This window comes from Carcharhinus amblyrhynchos, chromosome 17 (assembly GCF_965287045.1).
Source record: "Carcharhinus amblyrhynchos chromosome 17, sCarAmb.v2.hapA, whole genome shotgun sequence".
Taxonomy (NCBI): Eukaryota; Metazoa; Chordata; class Chondrichthyes; order Carcharhiniformes; family Carcharhinidae; genus Carcharhinus; species Carcharhinus amblyrhynchos.
Genome location: NC_137340.1, coordinates 46,721,910 through 46,737,057, shown reverse-complemented (window position 1 = coordinate 46,737,057; position 15,148 = coordinate 46,721,910). Strand labels below are relative to the sequence as shown.

The 15,148-nt window shown below is 40.7% G+C and overlaps 1 protein-coding gene across 1 annotated transcript in view; it reads right to left on the bottom strand.

The window, feature by feature from the left end:
- Positions 1-448: 448 nt before the first annotated feature.
- Positions 449-15,148, bottom strand: part of slc68a1a (solute carrier family 68 member 1a) — a 50,525-nt gene continuing 35,825 nt past the window's right edge. Inside the window, exons 6-9 of the mRNA XM_080205896.1 lie at positions 12,502-12,598; positions 11,726-11,897; positions 7,375-7,568; positions 449-3,526 (exon numbers count right to left, since the gene is read on the bottom strand). Of these exons, the coding sequence (XP_080062022.1) occupies positions 3,273-3,526; positions 7,375-7,568; positions 11,726-11,897; positions 12,502-12,598 (717 nt within the window). The 3' untranslated portion in view covers positions 449-3,272. The remainder of the gene's footprint in view (positions 3,527-7,374; positions 7,569-11,725; positions 11,898-12,501; positions 12,599-15,148) is intronic.

The following is a 15,148-nucleotide window of genomic DNA, read 5'->3' as shown; positions in this document are numbered from 1 at the left end:
CAACTGTGACACTTCCTCCATTTACAATAGTAAATGGGCAGCATTTGATTCCTGGCTTGGGTCACTGTATGAACTCCACACACTCTGTCTGCGTGGGTTTCCTCCAGGTGCTCCAGTTTCCTCCCACAGTCCAAAGATGTGCAGGTTAGGTCGATTGGCTATGCTAAAATTGCCCCTTAGTGTCCTGAGATGAGCAAGTTGGAGGGATTAGTGGGTAAATATGTAGGGGTGGGGTCTGGGTGGGATTGTGGTCAGTGCAGATTCAATGGGCCCAATGGCCTCTTTCTGCACTGTAGGTTTCCACAATTTTATGAATAGTGATGACTCCCCTTCAAAAGTACTTCACTGGCTGTAAAGCACCGAGATATCTTGTGAAAGGTGCTATACAAATGAAAGACTTGGTTTTTAATAACAGGTCAAACCTGACAAATACCAAACAAACTTAATGTTTTAGAACAAACAATACTTTATTTTGTTGCTTGCTGACTAATATTTCAAAGGTCTATAAAATACTTCAAGGAACATTTTATATATAATGAAAAATTCTGGCTTGCTATAACTTAAAAAAAAAGCAATGATTGATTTCACAGATGTCTTCATCTGATTCAATTCCTGAACACAAACATAATATTCTAGGAATAAAAGGTGGCAAAGATGTATTCAATTCTTTGTTTCCACAGTTCAACATTGGCTTTAAAAGCAAAATCTTCAAGCCTGTCTGCACAGCAATGCAAACTGCAACATTTCTGTAACAATCCTAATGTCCCTCAGGGAACAAAATTTACTGTCCTTATCTGCAATTCCTGATACACAGTAATGTGGTTGACTCCTTGCTATCTTCTGAAATGGCCAAGCAAGCCACTCACTTTAAAGGACAATTTGGGATGGACAAAAAGCTGCTGGCCCTGCTAGTCAGCAATGCCCACATCCCATGAATTCTTTTTAAAATCAATGGGAAGGTTCTTCTGATCAGGAAGAAATTGGAGGCTCCTTTTACCCTACAAAATGGTGAGCAGCAGGACTCTTACAGTTGCAGTCAAAACGCAACATCAGGACCCGAAATGTCACTCCTTTGCTCAAGATCCAGGTTGAGGACCAATTCTTAATTGACATCCAACTCGGTGCTGATACTAGGGCTTGTCATGTAAAGGCCAACTTAAGTGCAGGTCAGCAGTGATCACTCATATCTTACAACAGCTTGCTGTGAAGAAGCTGCTGCCATACTGGAGAATAGATGTGAATTTGCAGAGTGGTAGGTAAGAAAACCCAAATACACACAATTCTTGTTCCCAAAGTCTTTAGACATTAGCTATATTTCAAAGTTACACTAATATTTAACAGTTCAGCAGTGGATGCAATTAGAGAGTCAGAATCAGTTCTCTGGAAATTCCATTCATGGCAATATAGTTGCAAATGGAAAAGCACCATTACCAAAGTCTGATACGTTTACATAGTTCCAAAACTCATTGTTAAAATGAGTTATGAAAATACAGAGTGATTGATAGGAGAAAACCAATTGGCTTGTCAAGCCTTCCCCCACATTCATGATGGTTGGAGCATCATCGCTTGATTCTTCCTCTGCTCTGGCTCCCAGCAATACAATCTCATGGGACAGGCAAAAGAAAGAAAAGACCAGAGCTAATAAGGGGAAAAAATCTAGAAAATAAATATATCCAATATATACAAGTATTAATTTAAAAATAACCTATGCAAGTCTTTTCAAATATCATGGGCATCTCTGGTGATTTTATTTATTGTGCTGCTGCTGATTGTAATTAGGTATTCAAAGCTTTACACGAGAAATTAAACATACGATTTTAAGCACAATTTACAATAAAAGCTGGACAAATGGAATTGGTTTACAATCCACAAGTGCAATATTTTATCCACAATTCATAATGCTTCATGTCTCTAGCGCTGAGAGTCCCGTATAAAATAAACCATTTGAGACTTCCTTTGCACGTTAATAGTAAACAATTATTAGATTGCCAGATGATCTGTGATCCCTTTGTAAATTAACATACTCAAGAATGATTCCTATAAATCTCCCTCAGCGACGCAAACTGCCAATGTCAGCAGGCATAAAACTGGGAAAAGCAGGATTTCTTGGTCTATGGTCAATACATGCAATAAATGTTCACAGTCAGGATGAAGAAATTAATGGCACATTTTGGGCAATTGGCCAGTGATGCTGACTACTCAAGAGATCCTTCTCATTACCGGGTCTGCTCTGTTACGCTGCTACATCCAAACTCTGCCACTTCCACTGTCGTCATTTTTGCTTCAATAGATTCTGCGTATCATGCAGTTGAGTTTTATTATTGCTAGGGAATGGAAAATTTCCTATTATAGATACCAACCATCAGCAATAAACACTCACTCCCAGGTTAGGTATAGTATGGGCAAGTTCAAAGTAAAGCTCCCTCTGAGTTAACAAGGTGCCTAAGCCACAACTTTGCAGGAGGCCATCTTCCTGTACTATTCTGGCATCCTGCTTAAACCAGCCTTGCTAAAGTGTCAATGAGACTTCCAATTTAATGCCAATGAGGGGAGAAGTTTAGTGCCATGAGCTTAGATCTAGTTGGAAGTTGGAGCGAGATTGTCAAAAAACTCATTTCACATCCAGGCAGCTGGATGGCTTTGATTTGTTGGAGTAGAGTTTGAACCTAACCCTGAGGTGAAAGGTCAATATCAACCCATTACTGCAGCCAGTTCCTCCTCCTCCCAACATTGCACACACAACTGCAATATGTTGATATTATGAAAGGTTACTCAGAATTAATACTCAGCGGGGTATAAAAATCAATATGACAACATCAATCTTTAGCTCAGTCCAAATTTAAAAATACATATGCAAATAATTGGCTCCAAGTGTGATGAATGGATGGTGGGATTACAATCTGCTGAATTTTATAACATAAGGAATAACAGACTTTGCAATTCTTAAGACCTTGTGCACTCATAACCAAACAGTTCTTGAAATGTATCCTCGATTTCAAAGTACAAGTTGTAGTCCCCCCAGTAAACATTAAAAGTCAAGTTAAAAAAATGATCAGGCACAAAGGTCTTGGTTAGCCAATAGTCTTAAAATACTTGGAATTTGCTACATTAATGCAGTCTCCAAAATTCACACACAATCCATCTAAAAAACAAATATTGGTCCATTGAAGATGGAGGCATTCATATCCTGAGCTGAAGTGACGATTTTAAAAAGTTATGTTTCATCTACTAGACATGGCAGTCGTTGGCTCCTGCACATTCAGGGCAGTGACCTATACAGCTTTAATGTCCTGATGGCCCTCCTGATGGGTGTTCTGCCTCAATGATTTTATCGTCTGGAGTCTTTTGCCGTGGAGGTTGAACTGAGACCAGGCCAGCAGCTGCAGCACGGCACAGGTGATAGGGATGAAGACCAACAGGTAGAAGCAACCTTGGCGGATTGCTGTCATCCAGGCAACGTTTGGCTCCACCACTGGCTTTGTGTTCACAATATCACGTAGAGCGTCATGTTGGAAAATGTCATACCCTGAAAAACAAATTTACCAATCACTGAAGAAACCAAAAATTGAATACAGAAACAATACAAGAAGCAAAACTCTGGTGGGGAACTGAGAACTTGACAAGCAGCCAGCTTCTTATGTTCGTCAATTTCATTTTCCAATGACTACATTTTGGCAGGGGTAAAACAGAAAATCAATCTGACCTAGTCAGTTTCACTTCCCATCTCTCTAAACAACATTTCAGTGATACACATTTGACTAAGAAATAAGGGAAATCCCCCAGCTTATTGATTAGGGCCACAAGATCCTTTATGCCCCCAAGAAAGTAGGGCCTCAGTTCAGTATGTCATGTGAAGCACAATCTTCAACAATGCAGCACTCCCTCAAAACAAAGCAGTACAGCACAGGAACAGGCCCTTTGGCCCTCCAAGCCTGCACCGATCATGATGCCTGCCTAAACTAAAACTGTATGCACTGACAGAGTCCATATCCTTCCATTCCCATGCTATTTATGTATTTGTCTAGTTGCCCTTAAATGCTGTAATCGTACCTGCTCCCAACACTTCTCCAGGCAGCGCGTTCCAGATATTCATCACCCTTTGTGTAAAAGACTTGCCTCACACATCTCCTCTAAACTTTTCCCCATGTACCTTAAATCTATGTCCCTGAGTACTTAAATTTTCTACCCTAGGAAAGAGCATCTGACTATCCACTCTGTCCATGTCGCTCAATCTTGTAGACCTCTATCAGGTCACCCCTCAACCTCTATGGTTCCAGTGATAACAAACCGAGTTTATCAACCTCTCTTTATAACTAATATCCTGCAGACCAGGCAACATCCTGGTAAACCTCTTCTGTACCCTCTTCAAAGAATCCACATCCTTCTGGTAGTGTGGCAACCAGAATTATACACAATATTCTAAATGAGGCCTAAGGTACTGTACAGTTACAGCATGACCTGCACTAACCTTCAGCCTAGACTATATGTTCCAGTCTCTGGAGTGGGACCTAATCCTTTTATCATTTGACTGAGATGGAATGTGCTATCACGGAGCCAAAGCTGATATTGTTAATGTGTGAACTGAGTAACTGTACTCTTGGTAGGAGGGGAGGCGGAGAAAGAGAATACAAAGTGGCAAGGATTAGTGGGAACCTAGAGGATTGGGAAATCGTTAAAGAACAGAAAGCCATGAAGAAAGCTATAAAGAAAAGTAAACTGGATTATGAGAGTGAACAAGCTCAAAATATAAAAACGGATAGCAAAAGTTTCTACAAATATATGAAACGAAAAAGAGTGGCTAAAGTAAACATTGGTCCTTTAGGTGATGAGAAAGGGGATGTAATAATTGGAAATGAGAAAATGACTGGAGACATTGAACAGGTATTTTGTGTCGGTCTTCACAATGGAAGACACAAATAACATGCCAAACGTTGATGACAAGGCGGCAATAGCAGGTGAGCACCTGGAAACTATTATCACAAAAGAGATAGTGTTGGGCAAGTTAATGGGGCTAAAGGTAGACAAGTCTCCTGATGCAATGCATTCCAGGTACTAAAAGAGATGGCAGGGGAAATAGGAAATGGTGGTTTACCAAAATTTGCTGGACTCTGGGGTGGTTCCCACAAATTGGAAAACAGCAAATGTGATGCCACTATTTAAAAAAGGAAGCAGACAAAAGGAGGGTAATTACAGGCCGGTTAGCTTAAATTCTGTAGTAGGGAAAATGCTTGAATTTATAATCAAGGAAGAAATAGCCAGATATCTGGATATAAATTGTCCCACTGGTAAGACACAATATGGCTTCATGAAGGGCAGCACAGTAGCACAGTGGTTAGCACTGCTGTTTCACAGTTCCAAGGTCCTGGGTTCGATTCTCGGCTTGGGTCACTGTCTGTGTGGAGTTTGTACATTCTCCTCGTGTCTGTATGAGTTTCCTCTCGTTTTCTCCCATAGTCCAAAGATGCGCAGGTTAGGTTGATTGGCCATGCTAAGAAATTGCCCCTTTGTGTCCAGGCTAGTGGAGGTTAGAAGGATTAGTGGGTAGGGATTATGGAGCGATCTTGGGGTAGGGCCTGGGTGGGATTGTGTTCGGTGCAGACTCGATGGGCCGAAGGGCCTCTTTCTGCACTGTAGGGTTCTATGATTCTATGAAGGAAAGGTCATGTTTGATTAATTTGGTGGAATTCTTTGAGAATATTACACGTGCAGTGGACAATGGGGAACCTGTGGATATGGTGTATCTGGATATGCTTCTAGAAAGCATATTTGACTAGGTGCCGCACTAAAGACTGCTAATAAGATAAACGTGCATGGTGTTACAGGAAATGTATTAGCATGGATAGAAGATTGGTTAACTAACAGAAAGCCAGAGTGGGGGTAAATGGGTGTTTTTCCGGTTGACGATCAGTGACTAGTGGTGTGTCTCAGGGATCAGTTTGGCACTGTAATTGATTTGGAGCTGGGGACCAAGTGTAGTGTGTCAAAATTCGCAGGTGACACTAAGATGAGTAGCAGAGCAAAGTGTGAAAACGACACTGAAAGTCTGTAAAGGATACAGATGGGCAAGGATCTGGCAGATGGAGTACAATGTTGGTAAATATGAATAACAGCAAAATGGACTATTTTTTAAAATGGTAAAAAAATTGCAGCATGCTGTCATGCACAGGGACCTGGGTATCCTTGTGCAAGAATCACAAGGAGTTGGTTTGCAGGTGCAGCAGGTAATTAAGGCGGCAAATGGAATTTTGTCCTTTGTTGCTAGAGGAACGGCGTTTAAAAACAGCAAGGTCATGTTGCAGCTGTATGAAGTGCTGGTGAGGCCACACCTGGAGTACTGTGTACAGTTTTGGAGTCCTTACTTGGGGAAGGAAATACTGGCACTAGAGGGGATGCAGAGGAGATTCACTAGGTTGATTCTGGAGTTGAGAGGGTTGACTTATGAGGACAGACTGAGTAGACTGGGCTATACTCATTGGAATTCAGAAGAATGAGGGGAGATCTTATGAGTTTCTAAAAGGGAATAAATAAGATAGAAGCAGGAAAGCTGTTTCCACTGGCAGGTGAAACTAGAACTAGGGGGCAATGCCTCAAAATAAGGGGAAGCAGATTTATGACTGAGTTGAGGAGGAGCTTCTTCACACAAAGGGTTGTGAATCTGTGGAATTCCCTTACCAGTGAAGCAGTAAAGGCTGCCCCATTGACTGTTCTTAAGGCAAGGATAGATAAATATTTGAACAATAAATATTTAATAAAGGAATTAAGGGTTATGGTGAGCGGCCAGGTAAGTGGAGCTGAGTCTACAAAAAGATCAGCCATGGTCTTATTGAATGGTGGAGTAGGCTCAAGGGGCCAAATGGCCTACTCCTGCTCCTAGTTCTTATGTTCTAGAATGGTGCAGTTGCGGGGCTGAATGGGCTATCATATTCTGAAAATGTATTTGTTTCATAATGGATTACACTTTACATGAGTGATCTACTGACACAAAGGCAGGTCAAAGCCTGAGCTGTAAATCTATAAATTCAAGGTAGTCACCAATAAATCCAACATGTAATTCAGGAGAAACTTTATTTTCCTGAGGGAAGGGTACCCAGTAGAACATGGAACACAAGAAACAGTTGGGTGCATAGCATTGATGCATTTAAGGGAAAGCTAGATAAACATTTGAGCAAGAAATAGAAGGATACATTGATGGGATCAGATGAAGTCTGGTGGGAGCATGAACACTGGCATGGACCAGTTACCCTGAATTGCTATTTCTGTGCAGCTATTTTGCTATTTTATGTAAAAGGAATAGAAAAGCAGTTGTACTGTTGAGAGAGTTGGAAACTACAACACCACTTCTCCAGATCAAATAATCTGACTGAAGTCAAATACCTGTGTAAACATACAGAAGCCATGTCCCAATTAATGGGGCAAATGTCTGTCCAGGTTTGGTCACCAAGGCAACCATTCCAAACAGCAGTGCCGATGCTGCCTGCTTCCTCTTATTCATCACGAAGTCTTCATCTACGAGGTCCGAGATGACCAGATTCAGGAGTTTGCAGGTCCCCTCTGTGAATACCCGGTTACTAAAAAATAACACACAAATGAAAGTGTGTGTTAGAACAAGATGAAGCACAAGATAAGTCAAATAATGGAGTCCTTTACAACTGATGCCAATTTCCAGAATTTGCTCCGAAATAGAACGAAAACACAGGAAAATGAATGGAAGTGGATATCGCTTCGATCTTATTGTAAGAAATGGGTTGACAGAGCATTTTCCTTACTGTAATCTCTTAAACATGTGGTACTGTGTTTTGGAAACATATCTACATTTATAAATGAACAAAATGGATATAGCAACTTTCAGATTAGCTTCACAACAGATTGAGTACTTTAAGTACAGTTGCAATTCTAATGTACTTTGACTACTCTGAGGATATGAAAGGGGCTATATAAATTCCTATTCATTCACTGGGCACCACATGACGAGGACAAGCTACATCATCCACTTGGCACTTCTGGCTGAAGATGGTTGCACGTGCTCCTGCCTAGTTTTCAGTGAGGTCTGCCATCATTGAACAGATTCAATCAATCTGCAACAGGTTGGCAATGACAAGGTAAGGCAAGTTATTCCCTCATGCTGGTTTTTTCACTACTTATTTCAAGATCATGCTGCCACCTCCTCCTCTTGTTAGCTGCTTGATTGTCCACCAGCAATCACGGCTAAATATAGCAAGGCTGTAGAACTTTGACCTGTTATATTGGTTCTGGCTGTTTGGCTTGCAAGCAGTTGTGTGTTGTATTTTCCTCATGTTGGCACCTTATTTTCAGGTAGATTTAGTGATGCTCCTGACATGTACTGCGCGAGGAATGAGGAACATTCTGGGTCATGAGGTTTCAGATTAGAACCTCATGGATGCCCAGTTTTGAACAGGGAGATGCATCCTTTTATCCATCATATTTAATATAGTACTGCCACAGGACACAATGGGGAATATACTTGTCGTGAAGGGACTTGGCTCAGCATGAGAACTGTGCAGTAGTCATTTCTACCACTGTTTTCAATCAATCTACAACAGGTTGGCGATGACAAGGTGAGGCAAGTTATTCCCTCATGCTGGTTTTTTCACTACTTACTCCAAGCTCAGACTTGTAGTTGTGTCTTTTAATACTCACCCAGCTCCATTCGTGGTGGTATAACCATTTCACTTTTAGAGATGGACACTAAAGTGCTGAACGGACAGGGGAGTGAAAGAGATCCATTGACTCTGTCTACACTTCCCTCTGCCTCAGAAAAGCAGCCAGCATAACGCAGGACTCCAGTTAGTTACTCTCTTCCATCTTCTTCCATCAGGAAAAAGATATAAAAAGTCTGAGGTCACGTATCAACTGATTCAAGAACAGCTTCTTCTTTGTTGCCAGACTTTTGAATGGACCTATCTCGCATTAAGTTGATCTTTCTCTCCACCCTAGCTATGACTGTAACGCTACATTCTACACTCCCTCCTTTCCTTCTCCATGAATGGTATGCTTTATCTGTATAGTGCGCAAGAAACAATACTTTTTACTATATATCAATACATGTGACAATCATAAATCAAATCAAAGATGAAGAAAATCAGCGAGCATCTGCATTGATTGGCGGTCCGGGGATGTTGGGGTAAGGAAATAACTTCAGAAATAAAGTAACTGAAAGGCACACGAAGAGTACATGACGAAAGTTTGAATTCATCACTATCAGTTTACCAATTAGCAATGAAATAATTAATAGAAACGAACTCCTGGCAAAGCAACATACAGACATAGTAATGAATCAATGATAAACACAAGCTCATTAATAGCAATGACTGGCTAACAAAATTGTTTTTAAAAAGGCAGATTTTTTAATCTTTTAAGTTAACTTTTAATGATCGCTATGACCAAGCGTTGACCAGAAATGCTTCCCACACGCAAACCACAACATACTTTCCTTCCCACTTTGTAAAGTATGTGTCATTTTTGTTTGTATTCACGTTACTAAGGAATGAACTTATCATTGATTTAATATACTTTTTATCCAACAGACCACAATTCAACAGTCACCCAAGATCAAAATCAGCTGGGTTTTTATGATTCAGTCTCATTATTTATTTCAATACTTAAGCTTCTTTAGCATGCGCCATGACAACCAGAAACACCAGTCAATAATAATAGAAAAACTCGATAATATCAAATTAACATGGACCGTACAACAACAAATTCAGATTCCTAATAGTTTTGTGGCAGTCCATTGTACTGAAATGTGACTCATGATTTCAACCCTGTAGCTGTGCTGTATATTGACTGGCAGTGTTTTACTCATTTTGTTTCTTTAGCAAGGCTGGAGTTTCAGTTCATCAGCTTTCAGTGGAATGTAATGCTACTGAAAGCGATTTTACAGTATTAGTGGATCTCACTACAAGACAAACCATTGAACAAAAAGATGCATCTCAATTTAAATTTAGAAGTTACATTCCTTACAAATTTAAGGGAAAATAGCCAATGGGAATTAGTTCGTAAGTGACTCTACAGTCACATTTGACCTCCATACGAGGGACACAGCTAGACAATAGCAATCATAGCATATTATAGCAAGATATGCCAATTATGCAGATCACTGCTGTAGGTAATTTAATCTTCCATGTACAAAAATCTTGGGGATTTGAGATAAGTTAATTGAATAGAAATGACTACAGCACAGAAGAAAAATTGAATTTTTTAAAAAAATCTGTTCTTATGGAGAAGGGAAGCCATGTAATCAAAGGCAAAAGGTTATATGGTCAAGTGAAGTATAAATGGCATGACCAAGTTTTCTATAGATATATTAATCGCAGGATTGTACCAAATATGAAAATAACACTCAAAAAATACCGGCAAGCATAAGGTCCAGTAAGATTAGTGGCATAAAAAGTAGTAGGAAGTTGGATTGAGGATGGATGGTTATTTGAGGATTTAATGCAATTTAAAAGATGAAATAATTTGCACACTGAATTAATAACTGCTACATAGCAAAAGTTAAGGGCAGACAACCATCAATATTTAACAAATAGATGACACAACTCTAAAAAACACTTGCTGCTGTGTCATACTTTATTAGAATTGCAGGTAATTGGTAAAAAGAAGAAGCAATAGAAACATGAGGAAAACATTTCACACTGAGTGTTTAGGATCTCGAAATGTACTGCCTCAGGAGTGTGGTGGAGGCAGGATTAAATGAGGCATTCAAATTAACTGATTGTCAGAGAAGGATGGATATGCAAGACTGTAAGGAAAAGGTAGGGAAGAGACATCAGGTGAGTTGCTCCTTTGGAGAGCTGGCACAGATACTATGGGCTGAATGGCCTCCAACATCCTGTGATTATAATGCCTTTTACATACAATTAAGTGCTGTGACTTATGGAACCAAAAACAGCAATCATTTTGCAAGATCCCACAAACAGCAGTGAAACGAATGGTCATTTAATTTTTTTGGCAATGTTAGTTGAAGGAGGAATGATGGCCAGAACACTGGGAGACCTCTCCACTTTCCTTTGAAAAGTACCATACATATGGTAATATCTCACCTGAAGCATAATAGCCTCAATGGAACTTTTAATCAATATTGCAGCAACATTTCTGATAATGGACACATAATCCATGCTCCACGCCCAATTTTGTATAACTCAAGGTGACAAACATCTGCAGGGTGCCATTTCATTGAGTAAACTGCTGGCAAGTTTAAAATTACAAAAAGGGATAAGTATTAGTGTTATATACCCATTATATAGCAGTAAAACTGGTGAGGAGCCAGTCCTTTGGGTTTAAAATTACAATACCTTCTCACCTTTACTGTAACTTTAAAAAATACAGGAAGGGATTTATTTTGAGACAATCCAGAAAGTCTTAATTGAGTGGACTCCAGATCAAATGTTGGAGGGTTCAGTTATGCTGCTGAATAAATAATATTATTAACTGAGATTGTGCAGCAAGTTCCAGAGTGCTGAGATGCAAATTCTTTTGGACACTCAAGGGACAGCATCCCTGCACCTGAATGGGATTTCCTGAGGATAATGAGGGAGAAGAGAAGACCAGAATTGAGTGAATGAAATTCCCAATTTCCTTTTCTTCAACAACACAATTAAAGAACAATGCTATGGTAACTAGACCAACAATCTGTAAGGGTTGCTGTTCATGGTATCAAGCTTACCAAATGCTTTCAACTCCTATAGAGGGACTGTTACTGTACCTGGCTATGAAGAAACAAAGTAGGTAGATTTGATCTGGTCCCGCCAACAACATGATTAAGCTCAGCATTAATTTTAAGAAGAACAACCATCGGATAACCAGATACACTCCAAATCTGTGGCACAGTGACAGGAAGTAGAGGTTGTTTAAATGTGGAGCAATATACGATGCACCTGGGGAAGGAAAAAGGAAAAATGCTTCAATTTTGCTTACTATTTGTTCTATCCTTGGAGCCTTCCTCCAAGCTTTCTCCTCCAGCCAGGAAGAAAACAGCTTTGCTGGAACTTACTGTACCATTTCAATCTGTGGGTTACTTTTATATATTTCTAACTCCATCCCTCTGTCCAAGGCTGAATCTGAGTGTTCCAATCTTGGTGCCTGAGACATGGAGACCGGCTTCTGATCTATGTTCACACCATCACCACGACTGTCTACTGACTCTGCCAAACTGTATCCTGTATCCTTGTTGCTGAAGCCCTCCTCCATGCCTCTGCTCCCTCTAAACTTGACTATCCCAATACTTCCATAGTTGGTGATAAAACTGACTTTGTAATTCACTGCCACCTACACTGTACTGCTTCAAACAGTGTGAAAGCGCTTCAGCTGAAAAACCCAGTACTGGATTTAAGAAAACTCTCCCAAAGCATCTCAAATTCTAATACAGTCTTATCTGATTTCATCCCCCTTCATCAGACTGGCACCTACAGGGAGAGAACAAAAATGAAAATCTCAGACTCTTTTGATAAGTTTGGCAATGACAACAAACGTAGTGCTTACCTAGGAGAAAGGAACCCGTAGAGAGTGAAATCCTATCCGAAAGGAGATGTTCCATAAACAGTGGGAAGAAGTTACTGTTGAAGTGGCAGTGAAACACCTTTTGAAAAAGTGAGTATTTAACTGTGTTAAGTCAGCTCATCTCAGAAAAATGCACAACTTCACTAAAGTTGCATATCAGCAAATTTCAGCCATTTCTGTACATCTTTGGCTGAAATATTGCCAGGATGGTAATTCTGTTTAAGATGCGTTATCTCTTCCACTGAGCTCTCCCTGTCCCTCTGCCAGCAGCCACTCCACCATCTTTTATTTAGATTTATTTAGATTTCCAGAAGGCTTTTGACAAGGTACTGCATAGGAGACTGTTAAATAAGTTAAGTGCCAGATCCTGGCATGGATAGAGGATTGGCTGACTGGCAGAAGGCAGAGAGTGGGGATAAAGAGGTCTTTTTCAGGCACAGTTCTAAGTTTGCAGATGATACGAAGATAATGTAGAGGGATAGGTCATATTGAAGCAGCAGGGAGGCTGCAGAAAGACTTGGACAGGTTAGGAGAATGGGCAAAGAAGTGGCAGATGGAATACAATGTGGAAAAGTGTGAGGTTATGCACTTTGGAAGGAGGTATGAAGGCAAAGACTATGTTCTAATTGAGACAGTGCTTAGGAAATCAGAAACACTAAAAGGGACCTGGAAGTCATGGTTCAAGATTCTCAAGGTTAATGTGCAGGTTCAGTCGGCAGTTAGGAAGGCAAATGCAATATTAGCATTCATGTCGAGGAAGCTAGAATACAAGAGCAGATATGTACTTCTGAGGCTGTATAAAGCTCTGGCCAGACCCCATTTGGAGCATTGAGAGCAGTTTTGGGCCCTATAGCTATGGAAGGATGTGCTGGCCTTGGAAAGGGTCCAGGGGAGGTTCACAAGAATGATCTCTGGAATGAAGAGCTTTCATATTGAGGAATGGTTGAGGATTCTGGGTCTGTACTTGTCGGAGTTTAGAAGGATGAGGTGGGATCTTATTGAAACTTAGAGGATACTGCAAGGCCTGGATAGAGTCAACATGGAGAGGATGTTTCCGCTAATAGGAAAAACTAGAACAGGAGGGCACAACCTCTGGCTAAAGGGATGATCCTTTGAAACAGAGATGAGGAGGTATTTCTTCAGCCAGAGAGTAGTGAACCTGTGGAACTCTTTGCCGCAAAAGGCTGTGGAGGCCAGTTCATTGAGCGTCTTTAAGGCAGAGATAGATAGGCTCTTAATTCCTAAGGAGATCAGGTGTTACGAGGAAAAGACAGGAGAATGAGGATGAGAAAAGTATCAGCCATGATTGAACGGTGGAGCAGACTCAATGGGCCGAGTGACCTAATTCTGCTCCAATATCTTATGGTTTTATGCTCATTCTCCAACATGCAATAATAGTTAAATTGTTTTCGACCTTGCATTTTATTCAGGCTTTCCATTTCTCTCGTGTGGAATCCTTTAAAATATTACACATAGCTGAAATCCATTCGTTAGAATACCTCAAAAACTGCACATTGTAATCCGAATTCATCATCTGATAGACCGAATTAAACACTTGCAAAAAGTTCAAGGTTTATTTATTTGTGCTGCAAGTAGGCTTACATTAATACTGCAATGAAGTTACTGTGACAATCCCCGAGGCGCCACACTCCAGCAACTGTTTGGATACACTGAGTGAGAATTTTGCAGGCCAATGCACCTAACCAGCACATCTTTCGGACTGTGGGAGGAAACCGGAGCACCTGGAAGAAACCATGCAGACATGGGGAGAACATGCTGACTCCATACAGACAGTGACCCAAGCCAGGAATTGAACCCAGGTCCCTGGGCTGGGCTGGGCGGCAGCAATCTAATCACTGTACTGCCATTCCCAAGCGTCCATTTCCCAAAAATCCAACAACAACCATAAAGAAATAAACTAATATCATATATTCAGAAGCAAATCAATGCGGATGCTGGAAACCTGAAATAAAATCAGAAGGTGCTGGAAATATTCCGCAGGTCAGGTAGCATCTGAGGAAAGAGAAACAGAGTTATTGTTTCGATTTTCACCACAGCTGCTGACAGACCTGCCGGTGTTTCCAACATATTCAAAGTAGATTATTTAGAGCCAATTCCCATTTTCTCTCCAATTGGGTTAAAGCTGCTCCTGGAATCCATGCAGCTTGTTGTCCTCCCCTTCTTACTCCCAAGTATTGATCCATTTTGCCTTGGAGAGTATTGGAACAATCAGCCAGTCCTTCCCAAATCATGCGAGCTAGGAGAGCATTCTCCCACTAGAATCCCCAACAGTAGGGTGAAATGTGTGCAGCTTGCCAGTCTGAATTGCTTGGTGCATTTTATGATGTGGTTTATGACGCAGAAATTTGCATCAAAGTCACCTCTGGCTGAAATTAATCTCCACACAATTAGTGTTCCTTGGTGACTCAGTGGAGCATCTGCCAACTGATAAAGTTCAAGATATCCAGAGATTTCTAGGCATTCAGCTATACAATCACAGGATTTCCACGTCTCCAACTTCATCTCCACAACTGCCTCAGGCTATCTGCTACTGAAATTCTCATTCATGGCTAGTTACCACACAATCAATTATTCAACTTTCCTGGCTGGCTTCCGATATGCTGGCCCT